The 24937-nt window shown below is 44.0% G+C and overlaps 1 protein-coding gene and 1 long non-coding RNA gene across 4 annotated transcripts; one reads left to right on the top strand and one right to left on the bottom strand.

Annotated features, from left to right (window-relative positions):
• Positions 1-47: 47 nt before the first annotated feature.
• LOC147135507 (uncharacterized) lies at positions 48-2500 on the bottom strand. Of its 2 annotated transcripts, none has more exons than XR_015089778.1 (3): positions 1510-2500; positions 1075-1193; positions 48-993 (listed from the first exon to the last, which is right to left on the bottom strand). It is a non-coding gene; the product is annotated as an uncharacterized LOC147135507 (long non-coding RNA). The 2 variants fall into 2 exon arrangements; XR_015089777.1 differs by having other exon boundaries at positions 49-946; positions 1055-1193; positions 1510-2493.
• Positions 1637-23287, top strand: LOC147135506 (zinc finger SWIM domain-containing protein 6-like). 2 transcript variants are annotated; one of them, XM_086053083.1, is made up of 14 exons: positions 1637-2445; positions 12460-12816; positions 12958-13106; positions 13186-13336; positions 15666-15848; positions 16370-16531; positions 16708-16854; positions 17045-17362; positions 18767-18902; positions 19087-19244; positions 19458-19621; positions 19706-19787; positions 20630-22007; positions 22078-23287. In XM_086053083.1, the coding sequence occupies exons 1-13, from the start codon at positions 2052-2054 to the stop codon at positions 21490-21492; spliced, it is 3264 nt and encodes a 1087-aa protein (XP_085909209.1). In that variant the 5' UTR covers positions 1637-2051; the 3' UTR covers positions 21493-22007; positions 22078-23287. The 2 variants fall into 2 exon arrangements, with proteins under 2 accessions (XP_085909209.1, XP_085909208.1); XM_086053082.1 differs by having other exon boundaries at positions 17042-17362.
• The last annotated feature ends 1650 nt before the right edge of the window (positions 23288-24937 follow it).

Genomic DNA, 24937 nt, shown 5'->3' with positions numbered 1-24937 from the left:
TAAAAATGATGTCAGAACTAAAATTCAACCCCCTAAAAGAATCTGTAGTGATTTCAGGTTTTTTTTTTGATGACTAAAGCTGCAGATTGGCACGCACCCTTTTGGTGTGTAGTTTGTTTTAGTGTTTTTTTCCATCTCAGGCTGTCTACGTCATAGCGGGGGAGGCAAGCATTCTAATACGTGTTGTCACTTAAGAGTCGAGAGACGAGAAGATGAAAACGAGTTCTGTCAATTTATTGTCCACATCAAAACTACTCCCTTTCAACCCATTTCTATCATCCCTTTGAACCTAGAAATGTCATAATCCCTCCGACCGCTCAAAGGTACAGGTCCTTGGTCAATGTCTCTCCCTTGTGGGCCACTACAATGGCATATGATAAAGTATTTTGAGCAACTTTGTTGTTTCAGAAGTGTGTACAAAACTGGTAGCCGTTCACATTAATCATTACCCAAGAAGTAGCTCTCTGTTTTCTAAAAAGTTGGTGACCCCTGATACAGTTATAACTCTTTAAAATGTGTGTATTGTACTTCTGGACTGCTCAGTCCAGCTAAGGTTGATCACGTGCACCCCCACTCCTCCCTGCTTTGTCTGTGAATGCTAATGGGTATTAATTATTGGCTGGGATAAAATAATAAATTCCAAATGTCCCCCTTTTTTTAAAATTCATGCAAATTTTATTTTTGGGGTTAGAGATGGTGCAAGAAGGTCGGCACGGTAGTGACTGGTTAGCCCGTCCGCCTCACAGTGCAGATGTCCATGGTTCAATTCCGGACTTCGGCCTTCCTGTGTGGAGTTTGCATGTTCTCCCTGTGCCAGAGTGGGTTTTCTTCAGGTACTTCGGTTCCCTCACACATTCCAAAAACATGCATGGTAGATTGATGCAACACTCTAAATTGCAGAGGTGGGTATTCTGTCTGACTGATGGACGGGTCCGTCTGTCTGTCACTGACGCAGGCCCATTTTGCGGACGATAGATGGGGAAAAAAAGCGAACTGTAAACAAAGCACAGATGGACGTGTACATTTTAAGTCAGTCTATGTAATCATCACTAACCTGCCCAAGTCCCGACAGACCTCACAGTCCATCGTTGACAGACGCCCGTTTTGCTGACCAGACCTGCCTGTCTTGCGCGTGTTGTTTTGAAGGCATGTTTCCTGGACTAGACTGCATTGAGTAGACCCACAAAAAAAGTCTGAAGAAGCCATACATAAAAACACAAAAGGAATCAGCCATCTTAATTCGAAGCAAACACTTTAGTATCATTTTTGGCATTTCCAGGAGCATCAAGATTTCAGCTCTCAAAGCCAGTTCCGCTTTGCAACATGCTATTTGATAGCATGTCTATCATGAGTAGACCCACAAAAAAGCCATCCACACAAACACAGCGAGTTGGCCATCTTAGTTCAAAGTGTGGTCTTTTTATTATTACTATTATTTTTTTTACATTAAAAAATTTATTTTCTTGATTATCTATTCAGCGCCACCTGTTGTTACGCAACTTTACTCGCCTGGCTCATACGGAGTGCCTGAATATGAATCGTGTGTCTTTTAAACGCTCCGACATTCCAGTGGGCCCATAAACGTCACACGGGGCGGTGTTGCATTCAGGGCCCTCCTCTTTCCCTCCCTCCACACCACCACGAGGCTCAGTGTTGACAGACGGGGCCGCCTCCAGGCACGAATCGCTCGGGCTGGCTCTGCCCCCCTTTTCTCCTTCTTTGGACGCCCACCTGGAGAGGTGGCAATTAAAACCCCCTCCCTCCCCGCTTGGAAGCGTCTTAATTCGGCGGCTCGCAAAGTCTTTAAGCAGCCTTGCTGGAATTCTGCCCTGAGTCCGCATTTAGCACGGAGCTAACCGGACCGGAGTGACCCGCCCTCTCTTCATTTGTCAACAAAGGGGTTTGACAAGCCCGCGGAAGCCCTTCCCCCCACACGGGTTGCTTAAAAGAATGATTTGGCCAACAACCGACCCGTGGCTAACGTTCTCGCTTCCCTGTCGCGTAGTGCTGCGTTGACTTTCCCCCTCCGTTGCCGTTCGAGCCGAGCTAGCATGGCGGAGCGCGCGGCCAAGCGGCTCTGCTGTAGGCCGGGTCACGGCACGACGTGTCGGCCAGGCCAGCGAGCCGGAGCCGGGGCCGGGGCTTCGTCGGCGGGCAACACGCAGACCCCGGAGTCGCTGCTGGACATCGCGGCCAGGCGGGTGGCGGAAAAGTGGCCTTTCCAGCGGGTGGAGGAGCGTTTCGAGCGGATTCCGGAGCCCGTACAGCGGAGGATAGTGTACTGGTCCTTTCCGAGGAGCGAGCGAGAGATCTGCATGTATTCGTCGTTCGGAAGCGGGGCGGAGGAGCTCGGCGGATCGGAGAGCGGCGACGAGACTCGTTTGCCCTTCCGTCGCGGCGTCGCCCTCCTAGAGGGCGGCTGCGTGGACAACGTCCTGCAAGTGGGTGAGTTGAACATGTTCTTTTAAATATACCGGAAAAAAACTGCAAATTGCAGCGCGGCCACAAACATGAGAGAGGCGACAATGGGGCTTTAAATATGCTCAATGGGAACGTCTCAGCGGGCCTTTGAACGCAACGCTTTCTGTTACGGGCACTTTGCATTTCCATTGCAACCTTTAAAAACACCAATTGGAATGAAAATGCAAGCACACAAAGAGGCACTATTGAGCCTCTTGGCAACCTTTTACGCAAAGTTTGAACACTGTAGGGAGATGAAGTCATTTGCGCTTCTGCTTTCTGTGTGGCATCAAGAAAAATATTTTCAAAACGTACTTTTTTTAAATTTGATTTTTGGGGAAAATGCTTATGACTTTTAATTGGGTGGTTTCATTAGCTTTGTTGGTATGCACAATGCCAACAAATATGTAAATGTTATGTAAGTACAGTTCAAAGTGTATTTAAGTAATGAGCAGCGCTGGGTAGAGTACTTTTATTTTCGAATAACAGTACTCAGGTGAAATTATAATGTAATCATGCAAATAATTACTTGTGTAAGTATACAGTGGAAAAAAAACTACTCGGTATTCTGAACTGATTCTTAACCAAGTGTATTTTAATCAAAATGAATGTGAAATAGACAAAAATATATTGTACAAATATGCAAATGCTTTTCCAACAACTTATAACAATAAATACAAAACAATATATTCTGTAAAATAACAAAAGCCACAATAAATTGTCTTAAATTATTTTCTTTGTTTACGCTTGTGAAACCACATAATAAGATCACCAAGCAGAGATTACAGAAAACCGCAACATGTTTTCTCAAGTTTGAAGTTGAGGTCTTTTAAGGCTGAAATGCCAACACTTTGAGGCAGATGCAGATAACAGCACATGGCATAGCATTTCTGGCAGTACAACTGTGTAGTGGCGGAATGTAGTGCAAAGAAACAGTAAAAGTTGAAAAATAGTCAAGTAAAAAGTACATTACATCAGTGTTTCTAAACCTTTATTGAGCCAAGGCACATATTTTGCATGGGAAAAAAATATCACGGCACACCACTTAGCATAACGGTTCACAAGAAGTGACTATACAGGGTTATTGTGTACCTCGTGTCGTCTAGTGGAAGAATATTTTATTGTTTTGCCTGTTACTATACATGGTTGGCATAAATAAACAAAGCTGTTTTTTTATTTGAAATATGTTTTCTTTGTCAAAATAATTGACATTGTATAATTTACAACGGCACACCTGATGATCTCTCGCGGCACACTGGTTGAGAATCACCGCATTACATTAAAACTACTTCGACAAATACAATATATCCCCAAAATATAAGTAAACGTATCGCATTATTACCCACCTAGGCGAGTAAGTAGCAAAGTGTGAACACCACGTGGAGGAGATATCATGTGCTTCTGATTTCTCTGTGGAATTGACACCAAAATTGTTATGCCTGAAATTGCATCATGTTGCAATTAAAACCCTCCTGCTATGTGGGTCACAGTGACGTGTATATTATACACAAAATTCAAAGGCAATTGTACAGATTGTCACTGTCAGGCATCAACCTTTTATCCACCAAAAAAATGACAGCAAAATGCCATCTTGCTTGAGTTCTCATATACTTCTTTGTTGAAATTGATATGATACCTTATATTGCTGTCATTTACTGTTCCACTCTTACATCATCACAAGCCCAAACCCAAATCATGTTCAATCACTAATTTACATTGTCATTGATTCAAATGATACGAACACGGCGTGCCAGTGCCAGCCATCCTCATCACAATCACGCCAAGTCCCCGACTGTTCAAAGAGCCTTTGACATGTCACAAAAGCAAACACTTGTGTAACGTCATCATCCACCCAAAGCCTTTTTCAAAGAGTGATGCAATGACTAACCTCATTGGTGTAACAAAAAAACAATTCAAACCGGAACATTTTAAAATCGTTACGTCCATGAATCGTATTGCACCGAAGGTATCGAGATATGTATCGAATCATCTTTTATGCGATATGTACACCGGATATAAATCTGTTTGATGTTGCTGCTGTTTCTTTGAACTTTACATACTTTGGCTTTGGAGAGCTTTCACATGTTGTTGCATGTTAATAAACATGAAAAAAGATGCAGCCAGTAAAATATTGAATCGAATTGTAAACCCACAGAATCGAATCGTTAACATTTTAAAATCCTCATTCCCCATGTGTTGAGTCGACTTTTGTGGAGAGCGATACACCCGTACACCCTACTAACCCCGTAGTATGAGGTGGAGCGTGTACCTCCAAACAAAAAAATTACTGCGATCAATTTGATCAAAACAAGCCTACTCAAATGTATCGAACCTTAACATTTTCATCCATAATCATCCAAAAAACTTCCAGAGTATTAATATCGGCACCAATTGCAGAGCTTTATTACATTTGAGATTTCCCTATTTATTGAATTCCAATGACTACCTCAAACGCTGGATCAACTCAAGAGTGACAACGTGAACCGGCAGTTGTAAACAGGTTTAGTGCTAGGTTCCACTATTGATGCACTCGTCCTCTACCGCTGAAGGTCTGTCACAGGTCTAACACAGCTGCGTTTCGATTCGTGATCGGATGAGCCGCGCACGACAGAATTCCGCCTTGCGCTGCGAAGGTTTGATTTAGCGGACAACTAGTTTTGTTGGCGTCTTTATGACCGTTCATTGTTTCAGTTAGAGACGCTACAATACAAGAAATATAAATCGTTGGTTTCCTGTTATCATGTCTTTGGGAGCTTCCTGTCGCCCCCCCCCCCCCCCCCCCCCCACACACCCCACCGCCCCAACCAAACAAAGACACCTTCCACTACCCATGTCAAGTAGCCGCGAGACTCGGAAGGCAGACGCATATTTGAGCACAAAAGCAGCCTTTCTCAAAGTGGGTGGGGGGGACTTGGAATATGAGTCACTCGCCAGTCTGGTTTTGGGGTGTGAGTTTGTGTAATCGCAGAGGCACGAGATGAGCGGCGGCCTTCGAGGAATACGCCTCAGTTGCCGCGGCTGTCGTTTCTTTTGATTATCCGGCGGCCCCCCGGCGCACTCACACACCTCATGGCCTGTAATCCCATTTACTCCACACGCTTCATTGGAATGCTAATGCCGTCTGCTACACGTCTGTGTGGCATTTGTGCGCTAGCTCGGAATTAGCTACGCCAGTACTTCTAAAACTGGGCTTCCTAGACCTAAAAATTCGCAGAATTTTCAAAATGGGAAACTTTTTAGGAGTATTAACAGGCATTTATTAGAATACACCTTGATTTATGGGTTTAATTCGTCCCGTGACCAGCTCGCAATTTACTACTTGGCTATCAAATCAGTTTTTCCCCCATCAAAATGCTGTTCCAGCCCCTCGAAAAAATAACATTTGTTGTTACATTTGTAATAGGGCTGAGTGATTTTGAAAACGAATCGTAACTCATTCAGTACCAGACATTTTCAGAGTCTCTTTCACTCTAACGTTTGAAAAAATTAGAGTAAAATATAAATAAATCAATTCCTGGGATTGAATGGCTGGACTTTGAAATATATGTGTGGGATTGAATGAGTTTTAATTGCAATTTTTTCTTCAACATTGTGATTGCCATTTAATATGCAATTATTTTGTCAAAATTCTCATCCCATTTATTTGACAACAAACATAAGAATTAAATGAATCTGTACTACAATAAACAATGTTCGATTTGTTATACATTAATGTATATAAATGTCTGAAATTGGGCTTCATGTTGAAAGAGAAATTAACCATGAATTAATATGAAATCCGTTTTTTTTTTTTTTTTTTTTTTTACTTCAATTCGTCATTAACTTACTAAACACTTTTGACTTTTAAGCATTCACCATGACAGATTCTACCAAACAAGTGTGTCTTAAACATAGTCATTAAATCATATATCAGATTACAACAGTAATGCAAGCAAAACTATGGCTTTATCACTTGAACGTTTAATGAAACAATATTATGAGACACTATATGAATAAATAAAATATGACTGTAATGTTTGATTGTAATTAGGCATATGTGCGGGTCCTTGGAAATATCCCTCAAGAAATATAAACCTGAGCTACAACTCAGAAGTGTTAGCATGTGTCTGACAAGGATGTAAGCAAACCAAACAGCGAGGATTTCCTGGCTGATCAGAGCCAAGAAGTGATAAATAAGAGATGTCATCTCCCACGCTGCCAAGTGGGTGGGCCCGGAGGGGCCGGGGGGGGGGGGGGGCCGGGGTTGTTGGTTTGGTTTGGGTCGGGGCGGTTGGACGGGGTGCTGTGTGCCAGCTTGGGAAATTAGTTTGCTAGTAGTCATCAGGGTGGTACGCCAATCTACACAAACGCAAGATGTTTCTTACCAGGTTTGGAAATGAGCAGCCTCTCAAATTTTTCCGAGTGCTTTGCAGACTTCCAAATGTTCCACAGTAGTTTCAATCTATAGCTTCAGTAACAGCTTTCAGAACATTCTGAAGTGCGCATAGCGACCTATAGAGTTTTTTTTTTTTTTTTTTTTCCAAGATACTCGTACAGCTTTTAGGACCAGTATTGTAACAGACAGTTGAGACCAACTTTAGCTGCTTCTAGAGGTTCTTTGACGCAGTTCGACATTAAGCGGCACCATCATTTATGAACATCTCAGAATCACTGGTACAAGCGGCAAAAGTTTAATCAAAGTTCATCCGATTAGTCGACTAATGGCGACGAGCAAAATCATCGTTTGTGGCAGCACTATTGTCAACACCTGCTGGTATTTGGTTGAAAGGAGGCAGAGAGAAGAATGAGAAGAAACATTTTCTAAGATCTGGTTTGGAAGGTGGGCATAGAAGAAAAGACAAAAGGAAGAACACCACCAAAAATGTTTGTTTTTCTTTTTTAAAAAAAAAAGTTATTGTCTTTTTTTCTTAAGACGATCCAGTGTTGTTGTCATTGCTTTTGCTATTAGGAGAACAACAACGGAACACCTCGACTTCCTTCTATCGGGTTTCACTAATTCATTGTGCTCTGGTCACGGTTTCTTTTAATCACCACTGATCAGGTTCGCCTGGTCCGAGCGTGGTTTTTGTTGTTGTTGCGTTGCGAGTTCAACCTGATTTTTGTTTAATTGTTTATGAATAGAAGCGTTAGTCACTTATTAAGTCATACCGCCATGTGTCTGGGGCATGCGGCTGCTCGTCTACAGGGCATCTTTTTCCGTAAACTTGTTAATCACATTCCTGCTTTTCAGGTTAAAAAAAAAAGGCACGTTGCACATCTTGCAGTCGGATATATATATATATATATGCAATTTTTTTTTTAAGGTCATCTTATAGGTTAGGCTTACATTAAAATAAGAGCAAATGAACCATGAATATATATATGAAAGACATTTTATTTATCTATTTCAATTAGAGTTGCTAACTTAATAAACACTGACTTTCAGTCTGTGAAGCCTTCACTCCAACAACTTCACAACTTAGACCTCCTTTGTGGAATCCTGACCACCCTGTGGAGCAGGAGCAAATCCTCAGCCCACAGCGTGGTCATGTGCGTGTATTGCACGTTAGCGCACGTGACAGTGTGCGACCGGCACACACCAGTACATCGTGTACAAACATGCCTTATCTTTATTCAACATTGAAACACGCGCTGTCCTGTGACATGGACATCCTGTGTGTCCACAAACTTAAAAGACGCCGTGAGTCAAAATGAATGTTATGCGTCGACTATAGTGGCAAAATACAGTGGGTCCGGAAAGTATTCAGACCCCTTGACATTTTTCACTTTCAGTGTCATTGCGGCCATTTGCCAAAATCAAAAAAGTTCATTTTATTTCTCATTCATGTACGCTCAGCACCCTAACTTGACAGAAAAAAAAGAATGTAGAATTTTTTTTGCATATTTATTAAAAAATCAAAACTGAAATGTCATATTGTCATAATCTTTCCTTCAATTGCAACCAGTCGCCCTGTCCCTGCAGCTGAAAAACACCCCCACAACATGATGCTCCCACCACCATGTTTCACTGTCGGGGTTTTATTGGGCAGGTGATGAGCAGTGCCTGGGTTTCTCCACACATACCGAGTTCTTAGAATTAACACCAAAAAGTTCAATCTTGGTCTCATCAGACCAGAGAATCGTATTTCTCATAGTCTGGGAGTCCTACACGTGTTTTTTGGGCAAACTCTATGCTGGCTTTCATGTGTCATGTGAGAGGCTTCCATTGGGCCATTCTGCGTAAAAGTTGACTTTTGGTCTGTTTGGTCTGAAAGGGGCTAAAAGTTGACTTTGTGGAACTTTCTCCCATCTCCCTACTGCATCTCTGGAGCTCAGCCACAGCGATCTTTGGGTTCTTCTTTACCTCTCTCACCACTTTGACATCAGTCAGACAGATGTCTCCTGTCCAATTTTCTTGTTGCTTCATACAGTAATGGAAATAGAAATACAGTTGTCTTGATGAGTTTAATTTGTCCGTGACCATGCCGGTAACTCGGACAGAAATTCCATTAATCAGAAAATGGAAGTGAAAATGCGAAAAGACTTAAAAACACTAGTTTGTAGTGCCCGTAATCGTTCAACTGGAGTCGTGAGTCAGCGTCACTCACGGTGCGTTTCTTAGTTGTATATCTGGAAATGATTATTTTTCCATCAAAAGCACTTTGTCTTCCTCGTTTTTGTTTTATAGTTTGACGTGTCACGCGAGCAGAAAAATATTTGGGTAAAATTCACTTTTTGCTTGACTTGGGTTTCACAAAAAGCTTGGTCACATGCTGAAGTTTTTTACTTCTGATTATTAAAGAAAAAAAAAATCGAACAATCGTTTTCGGGGGAAAAAGAAGAGAGCGCTCGTTCTTTTGGTAGGTTGGGTGCTTATGTTGTGACAAAACATAATTCTTTGGTTCTTGAAAGATCAGTCAGTGCTTGAAAAGAGTTGGCAATACGCTGAGCTTTTAGAACGGCATGTGGTGAATGCGCTAATTGTCATAAAAGTACAATTATGAGTCAACCCTGATTACAATAAAACCTTAAAACAATAGAGAATATTTTCTCACGAGTTTTGCATAAAGGCGTCCTCCTTGGGGGAATTCCTCGCCCGCCTTTGCTATTGATTAGCATGCTAGCACGCTAAGCGGTTGGCACCCACAGTTTGACCCGGTTAACTCAAATCCTAGCTGACCTCAATTTGAACAGGGTGTAACTCATCGCACGCGCACTCACACACGCACCCGCACCCACCCACACACACACACACACACACACACACTAATGGTCTTCCTTTAGCACATTAGTGGTCAAAGCCACTTGACTAGTGCTGCTCCTCCCCCATATGTTGACCCAGTATGGCGGCTAATCAGGCTCGTCAAGACCACCCAACAATCAGATGAGGCGGCCAACGAGGAGGTGTGCATTTCAGGTCTATTTATCTTCTCAGGCATAAAAGTTTAGCATTAGCTTTAGCTTTATTATGTGCGTGGGTGTGTTTGGACCAAGTTTGTTTTAATTAACGAAAACGAATGAAAGAACTAAAATTAAAACTTAAACATTTCCATTAATGAAAATAAGATAAAAAGGAAAATGCTTTTAAAAAGACAAAAAGTAAATGAAACTACATTTTACATTTATAAAACTAACCATAATTACAGCGGAAATGTCCTTCATTTTCATCTTTGGCAGTTCATTTGATACACGAGTCTGGGAGTTGTTGTCCACTTCATGTGTGTCGCACAGAAGCGATGTTCTCAAGCACCGGCCCAAAAGAGCCAACCAATGACACATCGCTCCTAGGAGACAAGTTTACATGTGTTTTGGCCCGAATGGCTCCCCACCTCTTGTTATTTAACTCAGCCCGATACGCAACGCTAGGTAAAAAGTGCTCTCCTTTTTTCTCCATACATGAAAAAAAATATACAGTATGCTGTATGTAAAAAAAAAAAATAGTACATTGTACATCCAGGTTTAATACTTCTCAACAGGAATTCAAGCCACAAATCCACTTTAGAAGTTGGAAGCTTGGCAAACAAGGCATCCTAGCTTTATTTAATCAGGATGCATGCATGCATCTAACTAAGCGGTGTTATGCACTGCACTTAATAATTCAAAGTCTGTGAACTGTTAAACTGCACCCTCTTTTATTAAAATGTTTTAAAATAATATTATATATAATGTATATAATTATATATGACATATAAATAATAATATATTCCCATCTGCTCCCCCGTCGAGGCGGCCCTGCTCCCGTGAATGCCTGGCCTGCAGCTGAACCGCTGTCGTAACAGAGCGAGGCGGAGGAGCAGAAAAAAAAAAAAAGAAGAAAACTTGCTACGCTCTCAGCTGAGTGCGTCGGAAGGTTTGGTTTGGCGCCGAGCCATATTCCTGAGCTCAGCATTCTGTCATACTCTTCCTCTTCGGGCCAGCTTGCATAATGCAACTCGCCGCGCCGCACGGCAACAGCACGCCTTCCTCCACTACCCGACGGCGGCGGTGCCGGCCTCAATAGGCGAGCCGTCCCTTTACAGAAAAGGGACGGCGGCCGCTTTCACGCCCGAGGCTGTGCTCACTATCTGCCAGGCGGGGGCTTACAGGAGGTCGTTCTCTGCATTTTAAAAACACACAAAAAGGCCAAAAGCTGCCCGTTGGGGCGTGAACGAGCACTTCTGGGCCAAGGTGCGCTTTGTGCGCTCAAGTGGCCACTTTTTGTCGTGACAATGGGGAGGCTAATCTGTCACCCGAGGAGATGCAGCGGCAAAGGCATCTCGGGGGCTGGGCGGAGGGACACATAAACAAGCAATCAACAGCCATACTAAGCTGAGTGCTAATGTAAGCAGCTAATTAGCTTGTAGCATCCTTAGCCGGATGATTTCACAATTTCCTTCAGACGGGGCATAAAAGCCTCAGATAAAACACAAACGTGTGCTTCAGCTAGCTGCAGGCTGCCACCTTCAAAAAATGTGCGCTCTTCCAGCCCTATTAGTTTGTGTTGCAACCCGTTTAGCCGGTAAATTAGTTGACTAGAAGTACATACTGCAATTGCACCAAATGTGTGATTATCTTAGTTGAAAATGCTCTGGCAAATAACGTTGCTCTTTTCCAGCTTTGTTTACGGTTTCTGTTGCAACCCATTTAGGCTGAAATGAGGCTGGTTGACTCCACTTTGTGTAGCACATAAACTGTAATTGCTACTGCACCAAAAATCTTGTCATCGTTGTTGAAAATGTTCCAAGTTTAAAACTTTGCTTGCTCTTATCCAGCCAGCAAGATTAAGTTTGTATTTGCAACCCACTTAAGGAGCCAACTAGTGACTACATTCTGTGTAGCACATACATTTGTCATTGCTCCAAAAAAATTGTTCTGTCTTTGTTAAAAATCGTCCAACACAAAACTTTGCTCCCTGCCAGCTTTGTGTGCAGTTTCTATTGCAACCTGTTTAGGTGGAAAACTGGTTTACTCCTTACGTTTTTCACCTATGATTGTTATTGCACCAAAAACTGTCGACTGCAAACTTTGACCACACACTAATCAATATTGCACCAAAAACAATTATTTGAAAACGGTCTGGCAAAAGTTTGTTCTCTCTTCAAGCTATTACGGTTTTTATTTCAACCCACTTGGGCCGTAAACTTGTTGACGGTACAATGTAACCATATTGCGCCTGAAGCTATTACCTTAGTTGAAAACGGTCCAACTCAAACCTTTTCCTGTTCGGATTTCCGTTTCTACTCTTTGAGGTGGCAGACTTCTTTATCCAACTTGTCAACATGTGACTGACAGTTGTCCTCTGTCAGTCCCGCATACGGGCAGCACCATGAAAATGAATGATCATAATTGCTGCTGCACCGAAAAACATTTTACCTTTGTTCAAAGTGGCCCAGCACAAATGACGTATAATGGCGAGTGCACCAAAAACGTATCTTTTTAAAAAAAAATTTTTTTCTGTTTTGATTTCTGTCGCAACCTGTTGAGGCAGCAAACTAGCTCATCAAACGGTGGCTTAATGTTGCTTTCGTGCCTCCCGCACAGGCTTCCACCTGAGCGGCACAGTTCGCGAGCCGGCCACGCCCTCGGAGCCGGAGCTGCTGTGCAACGTGAGTGTGAGCTTCGACCGCTGCAAGATCACGGCGGTGACGTGCGGCTGCGGCAACAAGGACATCTTCTACTGCGCCCATGTGGTGGCGCTGTCGCTGTACCGCGTGCGCACCCCCGAGCAGGTCAAGCTGCGGCTGCCCATCTCTGAGACGCTCTTCCAGATGAACCGCGACCAGCTGCAGAAGTTGGTCCAGTACCTGATCACAGTGCACCACACCGAAGTGCTGCCCACCGCGCAGAAGCTGGCCGACGAGATCCTGTCGCAGAACTCCGAGATCAACCAGGTGCACGGTGAGCGCAGCACTCGTCGTTGAAACCCCAAATGCCCTTCTACAATGTGATCATTCAAAATATTGAAAGAATTTGAATAAAAAAAAATTTTTTTAAAAGTGACATGGTGAATAATCATCCTGGACTTGTTGTGGTCTACAGGTGCTCCGGACCCGACGGCCGGGGCCAGCGTGGACGACGACAACTGCTGGCATCTGGACGAGGAGCAAGTCCAGGAGCAGGTCAAGCACTTCCTGTCTCAGGGCGGCTACCACGGCTCCGGCAAGCAGCTCAACCTCCTTTTCAGCAAGGCAAGCGGACCCCCGTTCACCTCGCAACCCTCCTCCACCACTGGGGTTACCCACAATGCCGCTTTTTGTTTGGCCGCAGGTGCGAGAGATGCTGAAGATGCGCGACTCCAACGGCGCCCGCATGCTGACGCTGATCACCGAGCAGTTCATGGGGGACCCCCGGTTGGCGCTGTGGCGTCAACAAGGAACCACAATGACCGACAAGTACAGGCAGCTATGGGATGAACTCGGTACTTGCAATTCTTATAATAACGCGCTAATAATAACGTACATTTTGTCAAAATACGTTGAGGACGTTAAGAATTCAAAGGACACTAAGGGCTGGCCATTCAAAGAGGAGGTTGAAAACAAAATGAAATGTGAAATTGTTCATTTTAATAATAAAAATAAAACACTTATTTCAAGTACCGTATTTTACCGTATTATTAGGCAAAATGTCAATGAACGGGTCTATTAAAACAAAAACAAAAACAAAAAAAGCATACATAAGACACTCCGGGTCATAAGGCACATTATTTTTATGAAGCATTGTATGGGAAATAGTTTACATGCATTCTAATTGTACCATATGTTTATTTGATAGATTTAGCGCTATTGCGCTACGTTCAGACCGGCAAATATCATCGCCGCGTGTCTCACTAGCTTTTGTTCACCGTGCAGCTTACATGTGGGTTGCTTCCGGCGCAGGAGGGGATCCTCCGACAGACGAAAAAAAAGTTTAAACATCGCTAGTCAATTAGGTGACCAGTGGTTGTGTTATTACTTTGGCTAATGCTAAATGCTACCATGGTTGACAGTTCAAGAACAGTGAATAAATAAATCCATTAATCCAACGTTATCGAACATTTTTTGCTTGGACCCGGCAGCTATTGGAAGCTGGCTATGTTGGTTACTTTGCGCCGGTCCGCATTGTAACGTCAGAAATATGCAACCAGAAAATCTTTGGGTGCCCCGGCGACCGCAGCGTTGGGGTAGCAGGACTACATTTCCCATGATTCTCACACACAAAAGTAGAAGTAGTTCTAGTTCCGGTATGACGAAACAGATGCCCATGAATATAAAAGTCTGTGAATGTGAATTTAACTTAACGCTTACCTCTCTGTCCCACGGACCACAACGATATTATTCCACATTCTAACATTGGAAACACACTGCCAGAAACGCTCAGCTGATTAGGCTAAGAGGATATGTATATATATTATATATTATAAATATATAAATGTATTTATTTATATAAATATATACATTTTATAAATATATGTATTTGTTTACATATAAATAAATATATTTTATTTATTATTATTATTTAAATATAAATAAATATATTTCCCTAATAAATAAAAAAAGAGGAAAATCCAACCTTTTAATTCAAGGGCATTTATTCAGTGAGGAAAGTCACACATTAAGAGAGAATTATCAGCAAATTACAATTATTAGCATCCCTGATGCTAATACTTTATACAACTCTCTTTTGCGAACAAATCAACACCTAATCTCCTAGAATGTTTCACAAGATGTTGAGAATGCAAAAAGAGGGATCTTCAACTGTTCCTCTACGCACAATCCTCCCGCAATGTCCTTTACTCATGCTAGCATGAGCTTGCTTTCTGTGTCCTCCCTGTCAGTAGGGGGCAGCGTGGTATGCAGAGAGAAGGCGTTCAGACATAATTCGATCCTTTTTGAAGAAACTTAAAAAACAAAACACAACTATTCAATGTGTTTTGCCACCATAAATCTTGGCTCTTGATTTACCACCCCCCCCTCCTCCCGTGTTGTTGTCCTTGGCACAGTCTGAACAAAGAACCCCTCCCCCATACCTTCTCCATCCTCCCTCCCTCTCGTCTTCACCTCCACTGTTTTCTTGGTCTTGTCATCTGTCATCCTTTATTCATCGGCGCTCATTGTCCATTGTTCTCCTGTCATCTTTGTGCCTCCCCCTTTTTGCCCAGTGCGCATCCAGTGGGCCTGTTAATCTCTTGAAAGAGAAGAAAGAAAACAAAGGAAAAAATCAAAAAGGAAAATAAAGTTCCAAACATAAAATAATTTAAAACGTGTTTTTTTTTTTAATCCGATTAACCGTCAGATTAATCGATTATTAAGATAATCATTAGTTGCAGCCCTACTGTATATTTACGAACCTTTGGTGCCAGTCTGTGCCTTTGGTGGTGGTGGAAATGTTAGCATGTGACATGTGAACATGTCTCTCTATCTAAAAGCGTTCAAGAAATCTGTCTTACTGTTATACGCAATATCAGATGCTACTGAAGCTTTGCTAAAAATGCTGCAATGCTAATGTACTTGTAGTATATATTGTTCAGTTTATCAAATATGTTAAATATGTTATTCTAACGAAATGTCCGATCGCAATGTCGGATGTTATAGCTGAATTCTAGCAATGCTACACTGATAACATGCTTCGACAGTATGTCCGGTTAGGGCGAGTCTATCACAACAGGTGCTCAACACGCAATATCAGATGCTAATGAAACATGCTAACACGCTAAATATTTACAAGCTAACTGGCGAGTAAGGTTTTTAATTACATGTGTCTTCTTGCAGGGGCGCTGTGGATGTGCATCGTCCTCAACCCTCACTGTAAGGCCGACCAGAAATCAGGGTGGCTGAAGCAGCTCCGCCGCTGGAACGGCGTGGACGTGTGCCCCCCGGAGGACGGAAACCAGGGCAGCAGCCAGCTCAGCAACCTCACTAACGCCGTACCACGAGGACACAATGCCAACCCCGGTGAGGAACCACTTAACTCCCACTACTCTTTTCAACGTAAACAGGCCTGGGAGGTGATTCTCTTCACATTAAGCCCTGAGGATATGTGGATATCGAATAAGCCAGTATTTTTCAAACTCTGTGTGCCGCGCGAAATTGTCTCATTTGTGTGCCTGTGCGGTCTAGCACCCGGGCAGCGTAATCATGTAGGTACTACATTGTAGTACTCTTCCATACCAGTAGGTAGCAGCAGCAGCAGGTAGCTAATTGTCTTTGTTTAGAGACAAGCGAATTAGTGTTCTTTGTGTTTATTTAATTCCTGTTCAAGACGTTATAATATAATGTCATTCATCAATGTTAAAAAATGCTTATATAAACAATAACACTTATATTGTTAAAATAAGCTTTTTTTTTTTCCACTATTCCTGCTGGTGGTGAGCCACGGGATTTTTTTCAATGAAATAAATGTGCCTTGACTCAAAAAAGTTTGAAAAAACGCTGGAATAAATGCTCACACAGTGCTGCACTTCCTCCTCGCTCAGACTCACCTCAGCGCACGGTGTTCACACGGGCCATGGAGGCCTGCGACCTGCACTGGCAGGACCCGCACCTGCAGCGCATCCTCACCGAGGACCACTACGTCGGTCGCTGTTGCCAGGACAACCCAGACCTCTTCAACGGCCAGGGATGGCCCCTGTGGCATGGTGAGATGAATGGAACCGTTTAACAAAAGTCTGCTAGCGTATACTGCAAAATGCTATAGACAGGCTAATGAAAATTAGCACAGATGTTACGGTAATTGTAAACCTTCACGCACAGAGCAGCCGCAATACACAGAGCACGTGTATTTTAACATTTATGCACAATATTTGATTTGTAGAGCACGTCCCCACGGCGTGCGCCCGCGTTGACGCCCTACGTTCTCACGGGTACCCCAAGGAGGCCGTCCGGCTGGCCGTGGCCGTGGTCAACACGCTACGGAGGGAGCAGCACAAGGAGCTCCAGTTTTTCCGCACTCTCAAGAAAGGTCTTTGCCCTTTTTTTTTTTTTTTTTTTGCATCATAATCAAAATAATCCCTAGTCACTGTAATGTTAGGATTTATGCCACTGCCATTGACGAATTTACTCTTTAGTTCTCATGAACAAATGATTTCTTAACATCGCCATAGCCCTCCTTGCTGGAGTAACATGTAAGATGACGTGTGTGTGGGCAGAAGATCTCCACAAGGGCATGACGTCCATCACCAACCTGGAGGGCTGGGTGGGACACCCCCTGGACCCCGTGGGCACCCTCTTCAGCACCCTCACCGAGACGGAGACGGACGCGGTCCTGGACGAGGGCGAGACGCCTGCTGCGCTGGCGGTGGAGGTGGCACTGATCGGACTCGGGCAGCAGCGGGTCATGCCTGACGGGCTCTACGCCCAAGAGAAGGTGTGTCGCAACGAGGAGCAGCTGCTGGCCAAACTGCAGCAACTGGAGCTGGATGACGTGCTGGTCAACGTCTTCCGCAAGCAAGCCGCCATTTTGCTGGAGGGTTCGTCAAATCCACTGAAATTTGCACTTTGGTCAATGTTTAGCAAATTCAGCCCCCAAAAGTTAGTTTGTCTTAGCAGTATGAAATTAGGTGGACATGTCTATAAGCATGTTTTGACCCACAAAAAATTGTCTCAAGAAGCAAAGTCTGAAAACATGAAGTCTGCCATGTTTATTGAGAGCGGCTGTTTTTGGGTCTTTTTGGCCATCCAACCCCAGAAAAGCAGTTTACTTAGCAACATGGCTTTTGGTAGCCGTGTCTATTACGAGTAGAAGTCTCACGAAGCAATAACCGAAAAGACATCTGCCATTTTGATATGAAGCAGACATTGAAGGTCAAGTTAGCCCTTTCCTGTGAGTAAATCCAAAGGTCTCCTCGAAATTTCTACCCATTGGAAACCAAATCTGTACCATGTAGACCAGTGTTTTTCAAACTATGTCCAGTGTGCCGCGAGATATTGTCAAGTGTGCCGTGGGAAATTATCTAATTTGTGTGCCTGTGCGGTCTAGCGCCTGGCAGCGTAATGTAGTTACATTGTAGTACTCTTCCATACCAGTAGGTAGCAGCAGCAGCAGTTAGCTACTTGTCTTTGTTGAGAGACAAGCGAATTAGTGACGCATGTTTATCCAAACAAGCCCATGTTTCACACTGAGTATCAATATGAAACATTATAAAATACTTTTTTCTTTGTGTTTATTTAATTCCTATACAAGACGTTATAATATAACGTCATTCTTCAATGTTAAAAAAATGCTTATATAGACAATACAATTGTTAAAATTAGCTTTTTTTTCACAATTTCAGCTGCTGGTGTGCCGCGGGATTTTTTCAATGAAATAAATGTTGCTTGACTCAAAAAAGTTTGAAAAACACTGCTGTCAGGCATTAGCCTAACTTTTTACCAGTGGCTTGTAGTGTTATAGTTGCTAGTGCTAATACTAGTAAAGCCTATAGATGCTACTAGCGTTGTCTAACTCACGAATAGCGTTAACATTGTCTGTTAGTGGGCTAGCCTGGCTCTTTACCAACTGCTAGTATTTCATTTGCTAGTACTGGGTTAGCCTAGCTATTTAGCGGTGGCCAGCAGTTAATGACATTCGCTGCTGATAGCCTAGCATAACACTTTACCAGCTGCTAGTTCTTAGATTTGTTAATACAAGCTTAGTCTAGCTCTTAACTGTTGGTTAGTGGGCTTGATAATGCAAGCCTAGCCTAACTTGCAATTAGCACTCATGACATTTGCCACTATGTGCCGCAGGATTTTTTTCAGTGAAATAAATGTGCCTTGACTCAAAAAAGTTTGGAAAACACTATTGTAGACTATGCCAAATTGCCCGGGATTTGGAGAAGTCTGAATTTTCCATCAGATGTTTTCCAATGTGTGTGTTTTCCCTCCTGCTCCAGCTGGTCCTTATAGCGGTCTGGGAGAATTGCTGTACAGAGAGAGCGTCCCCATGCACACTTTCGCCAAGTATCTCTTCACCTCGCTGCTACCTCACGATGCCGAGCTGGCCTACAAGATTGCACTGAGGGCCATGAGGTGAGTGGCGTGTATAAGCGCCATTGTGCGTCAAGAGCAAGTACTTTACCCTGGAACTAGGCACTTTTTGGGCAACCGTTGTGTTTTTGGACCATGGGAACCATTGTCCATATTTACATCTGGAGTAATTAGTCAGAGCCAAAAAGAAAAACCTGCTAAGGAGTTTGTGGTTTTTGTGTTCAAGGCTGCCGGTCCTGGAGTTGAGCGTGGCGTCCGGTGACCTGTCCCGCTCGCATCACATGGTGTCTGTAGTGGCCAATCGTTACCCCCGCTGGTTCACGCTCAGCCACATCGAGTCCCAGCAGTGCGAATTGGCATCCACCATGCTCACCGCTGCCAAAGGTACACCTTATGACTGACCAGGGATTTTCCAGGATTGAATTAAGACAGGCGGTATCAGGGTTGCATGCTATACCCGTACTACAAAAGTACACCAATACCTGGCGTTAAAAAAAATGAAATGACGCGACTTGTTTTGAGCACTGGTACGAAGACCCAGCCCTACACTGTCTCCTTATTGTCATATCTCATAATATTGAGTTTATTTGTTGCCAGGTGATGCTCACAAGCTGCAAACGGTGTTGGAGTCCATCCAGAAGAACATCCACTCCTCGTCGCACATCTTCAAGCTGGCCCAGGACGCCTTCAAGATCGCCACCATTATGGACAACCTGCCCGACCTGACGCTGCTCAAGGTGTCTCTGGAGCTGGGCCTCCAGGTAAAGCGTACTTAGTCGTGCAAAACCACTACATTATCTAACCGTCTATCCAGCAGTCTTTGGCTCATTACCGCTCTTTGGCAGGTGATGAGGATGACACTGTCCACCCTCAACTGGCGGAGACGAGAAATGGTGCGCTGGCTCGTCACGTGTGCCACCGAAGTCGGTGAGTTGACATTGTGAAGCATAGAAGAAGAGCTCTGAGGCGGAAACTATGTGTGTAGCTCTATTTTTATTTTGATTGTTCCTTGGAGACATCCTGGTGCGCTCCCTGGGGACTCCCTTGTTGCGCTCCCTGGGGATTTCCTGGTAACATTCGCTGGGTTCTCTCCAGACCACTTCCTGTTGCACTCTCTGGTGTGCAAAGAGTGAACTCATGAGTACGCTCCAGATGGACTCTTAGGTTTGCTCCATCGGGACCCCTGGTTCCTTCCATGGGAACTCTGTTCTTCTGTTGGGACTCCCGGGTGACCTCAGTGGGGACTCTTTAGTCCGCTGATTGGAGACTTGTCAGGTTCATCAATTAGACATTTCATAACAAAACACCAAGGAAGAGGAAGAATGAACTTATTCCTTCAAAACTCCTGGAGGTTCTGGGGTTCTCTCCCTGGTGCACTCGCTGGACTTAGAAGTGTGCACCGTTGGGAGGAGCCATCCGGGTGGACTCTGGGGGTACTCTTGGACGTGAACCATGTGGACTCTCAGTCCATTCATTCCATGGGCACTCGCTAGTTCACTCTGTTCCGCTCCCTGGGGAACCGTGCAGTTTTTCAGGTGTGGGTGGCGTTCTACGTAACACAACCCCTCGCTACTGATTTCAGCCCCTCCAATGAGGGGTAGACCAACCTGAGTACAGGTTTGCGTTATAATATAGAGAAGGCGCTAGGGGCTAGCTGCATGGGCCTTTGGCCACGGATTATTTGAGCCCCAAATTTGAATTTTCTGTAACGGTTTTATAAAATAAAATAAAAAAGTCTCCATTTTTCAACTCTTGTCCATGTGTCTCAGGTGTGTTCGCGCTGGACAGCATCATGCAAAGTTGGTTCACCCTCTTCACGCCCACGGAGGCCACCAGCGTGGTCGCGAGCAGCGTCATGTCCAACAGCACCATCATGCGCCTCCACGTGGACTCTCGGCAGCAGGAGAACTTGGCCAACTCAGCGCGCACCCTGGCCCTGCAGTGCGCCGTGAAGGACCCGCAGAACTGCGCCCTGTCGGCCCTGACGCTGTGCGAGAAGGACCACATCGCCTTCGAGACGGCCTACCAGATCGTGCTGGACGCCGCTTCCACGGGCATGAGCTACACGCAGCTGTTCACCATTGCACGATACATGGAGCACCGCGGCTATCCCATGAGGGCATACAAGCTGGCCACGTTGGCCATGACGCACCTGAACCTCAGCTACAACCAAGACACGCACCCGGCCATCAACGACGTCCTGTGGGCGTGTGCGCTTAGCCACTCGCTGGGTAAAAACGAGTTGGCGGCCGTCATCCCGTTGGTTGTGAAGAGTGTCAAGTGCGCCACGGTGCTGTCGGACATCCTGCGGCGGTGCACGCTGACCACGCCCGGCATGGTGGCGCTGCACAGTCGCAGGAACACGGCCAAGCTGATGTCGCTGGACAAGGCGCCGCTGCGGCATCTGCTGGACGCCACCATCGGCGCTTACATCAACACCACGCATTCGCGACTCACGCACATCAGCCCGCGACACTACGGCGAGTTCATTGAGTTCCTCAGCAAGGCGCGCGAGACCTTCCTCATGGCACACGACGGCCACGTGCAGTTCACGCAGTTCATCGAGAACCTCAAGCAAATCTACAAGGGCAAAAAGAAACTTATGATGCTCGTGCGAGAGCGGTTTGGCTGACAGATGAAGAGAGAGAATGAAAACAAAAACAAACAAAAAAACAATTACCAAAACTCCACTTTTACTTGAGTTTTATCCTACAACTTGAAGTGAACCTAAAGTCTTATTGAGTGTTTGAACATTTCAATTGAATGGGCCAAGATGTGAAAGACAAAAGATTGCAGTGAACCCCTTTTTATTGCGAGGGATACGTTCCAGACCCACCCTTGCGAAAGAGGCAAATCCACTTTATAGAGACCATTGCTTCAAAATCTGTGGTATAGCGGGGCACGAACAATGAAACGCGGTAAAACTGGGTTCACTGTTACTGACTGTGAGACTGCCAGACTTTGTGTTGCTTTTTTTTTTTTTGGTATGAATGAGAGTCTTACACTGATTACAAATGTTAACGTCCACCTCACCCTTTGCCAACAGCCTCAAAGAGAAGATTAGTGGCTTTGAACCAAATGGAGCGACCAGTCAGTACCTCTTTTAGGATCCAGCTTTACAGCATCACCTTAGGGTTTGGGGATTAGGTTTGGGTTACGGTTAGGGATAGAATTGGGGTAAAGTAGATTTAGGGTTCGGGTAGGGTTTGGGGGTTAGGTTTGGGTTACGGTTAGGGATAGAATTGGGGTAAGGTAGAGTTAGGCATTGGATTGGGTTTAGAGTGAGGCGGTTGAATTTAAATTCGAGTTGGGTAAACGTTAGGGTTGTGTTACGTTTTGGGATAGAATTGGGGCAAGGGAGGGTTGAGGTGAAGTTTGATTAGATTAGAATGAGGGGGTAGAGTTTGAATTTAAATTGGGGCAATGTTAAATTTGGGTTAGAGTGGGAAATGTTAGGGATAGAGGTTCATGTTAGGGTCAGGGTCGGTTAGAGGTGTATCCCAGTATGGGTTGGGTTAGGTTAGTGGTTAAGGCCCCATGCCTAGTGTTTGGGTTCTCACATGTTGCCCCGGTTAGGTTCGGTCCCAGTTTCAGGAAACCTCGATGTGTTTTAACTTGCTTGCTGTATGTTACACAGAAACCTCAGGGATGACTCTTGGAAGAAAAAGCAACACAAGAAGAAAAGAGAACAAAAGCATTTTAATGTAAATATGAAAAGTTTATGGGCAACAAATGTACGTTAAGTTATGACAGAAGAGTCTATGTGAGGCACAATACTTGAAGCTGCAGTACTTTTTTTTTTATATACACAAAAACATATCAGAAGGACTTGACAGGAAGTGGACGAGCAGAATACATTGTGGAAGGAAGAGCAAGCAAATAGGAGAAAGCCAACAAAACTCTGCTTCAGTTTCACGTCCCAACTTTATCCCAAGAAATGCTCCTCTTCTGTGGGCCCGAGCAGCCATCTTTTCTTGCCTTGTTGTCTTAACGCTTTAAAACAACCACATGTAAAGCTGTTAGAGCATTGATTCCATATCCTTTATGTCCAGCACAAGGTCCATGGTCTAGTACACGATTTGTCCTCACTTGTAGTGCCGCTACTGGTAAGACGACTACCGTACAAGGAATTCTCCTAACTGCTTTCCATACAACCAAATGATGGAGACTTTAATGTTAATTTGTTTAGCTTGCCTGAAAAGCTAATTTTGGCTGTTGTTAGCGCCTTTTGTTATAGATACTGTTATTTATTACACTAGATTTGGCGGGGGGGGGGTACATTGTAGCATGGCATTGACGTGCTCATGAAACTGATGTTTGATACACTGATAAACATTTATTTATGTAACTAAATCATTGTTTTACAAACTTGTTCAAAGAAAGTTGCTTTTTGGATTAAATTTTTTGTTTTTGGTTTCAGAAAAGAAGTACTGTTTACTTTTTCTTCTTTTGATTCTGGCTGGCTAATGCTAGCTTTGCCAGTTAGAGGTGATGGTTTTAGATTTTTTTTTTTTTTTTTACACTAGATTCACGTAGGTAAGTCAACTTTAATGTACTATTTGTTGAAAGAAAAGATGTAATATTTTACCCTATGTAATATTTTACCCTAGCAAAGGCTAGCATATGCTAGCATGAGCGTAAAAAATTGATATTATAAATACACGCCCAAAAATAGACTAATGACAGACTACAGACGAATGACTGATTAAATAAAGGGGATTCTATTTTAAAAAGTGTTCCCGTCATTCGTCAACCGTCAGCAAATCAGGCGTCCGTCAGTGACTGATAGACGGACCGGTCCGTTGCATAGAATACCCAGCTCTGTTAAAATGTTACATTAGGATTAGAGTTTAGAAGTAAGGTGAAGAATAGGGTTGCAACTGGTGGAAAATATTCAGTAAATTTCCAGAAAGATTTTGATAATTCCCATGAGAAGTCAAGACGGGGAATTTGGGTAATATTGTGAATTAGAACCTTACCATATTCTATTGTGAACACTGTTTCTACTTTACCATGTGAGGGTGTTACAATGCTACAATGGGACCGAATGCAGGACTCTGTTTCACAGTTAGGGTTCAGGTTTGGTTAGGGTCCAGTTCTGTGGATTTAGGTTTAAAGTTAAAATTTTGGGTATCAGGTGGATTGACCTTATGGGGACGAATGTGTTAATAACACCGCCTGTGACCATTGTGGCCTCAGTTCAATCCCCACAATTTGTATTTTACCGCACCAATGCATCCAAAATTGCATCTAAATGTCAAACTCTCATTACCAATGTGTGACTTGGCTCCTTCGCGTCCGTCCGTGTGTTCTTTCACGGGTCTCCTCCGAGACAAAATCAGCAATGGTCCATATATTTCATAGCACATTTGTTTGTTCGGCTTGTTTATTTTGGTGCATTCTGCTGCTTCCGCATGAATGCTGGGAAGTACTTTTTCCTGCACGTCTATACCAGGGGGGCCTTCGAGGAAGGAGGTCAATTACGATGGAGTCCCCTTTTCCCGTCTCAATTATCACCGCCATAAAAACTTTACGAGCGTTCTGCCAAGCGTTGCCACGTTGAATATTGTGTCACCTGGAGAGACGCCAGCTCGGTGGAGAAATGGAACAGTGCTGGCGACGGTGGTGGGTGGTGCATTTGGGACCTGGGCCTTCAGTGGGGATTTACCTGACCTAATACAGTATACATCTTAAGATATGGGTGAGATTAGTGTTAAAATTGAAGTTAAGGTTGGCTAAATTTCTAAAGAGGCTTTACTACTTGGCAGCTACCGACAGAACGCTGGCGTCGGGCCAAAACCTCACAAGTCACATAAGTGGCGAATTTCATATTTCAAGAATCTATACTACTGGTCAGTCCACATGCGCGGAAGTTATTTTTATTATACATTATTGACCAATTTAAAGTGTTGAAAATTGCTCGCTCTCTTTCACGATGCAATACTAATGGATGAACAAACTTGCCATTTTTGGGGTTTCCTGAAAGTGACTGTTTTGGAGGTACAAGGTTTTGCCCCGGCGCCAGCAATCTACTGTGAAAGAAGGCCAATTTTGCTGCCTAAACAGGCTGGAACAAA

The sequence above is a fragment of the Filicampus tigris genome, chromosome 15, assembly GCF_054856515.1.
Source record: "Filicampus tigris isolate MCC_2025a chromosome 15, RoL_Ftig_1.0, whole genome shotgun sequence".
In the NCBI taxonomy this organism is placed as follows: domain Eukaryota; kingdom Metazoa; phylum Chordata; class Actinopteri; order Syngnathiformes; family Syngnathidae; genus Filicampus; species Filicampus tigris.
This window is presented reverse-complemented; position numbering and strand designations above follow the sequence as displayed.

What these genes read in the sequence shown, in the direction of transcription:
- LOC147135506 (XM_086053082.1), top strand. Translation starts at nt 2,052, where the DNA reads ATGGCGGAGCGCGCGGCCAAGCGGCTCTGCTGTAGGCCGGGTCACGGC. An exon ending in CGAGATCAACCAGGTGCACG is followed by an intron (nt 12,817 to 12,957) that starts GTGAGCGCAGCA and finishes TGTGGTCTACAG; the next exon opens with GTGCTCCGGACCCGACGGCC. An exon ending in CTCTGGAGCTGGGCCTCCAG is followed by an intron (nt 19,622 to 19,705) that starts GTAAAGCGTACT and finishes GCTCTTTGGCAG; the next exon opens with GTGATGAGGATGACACTGTC.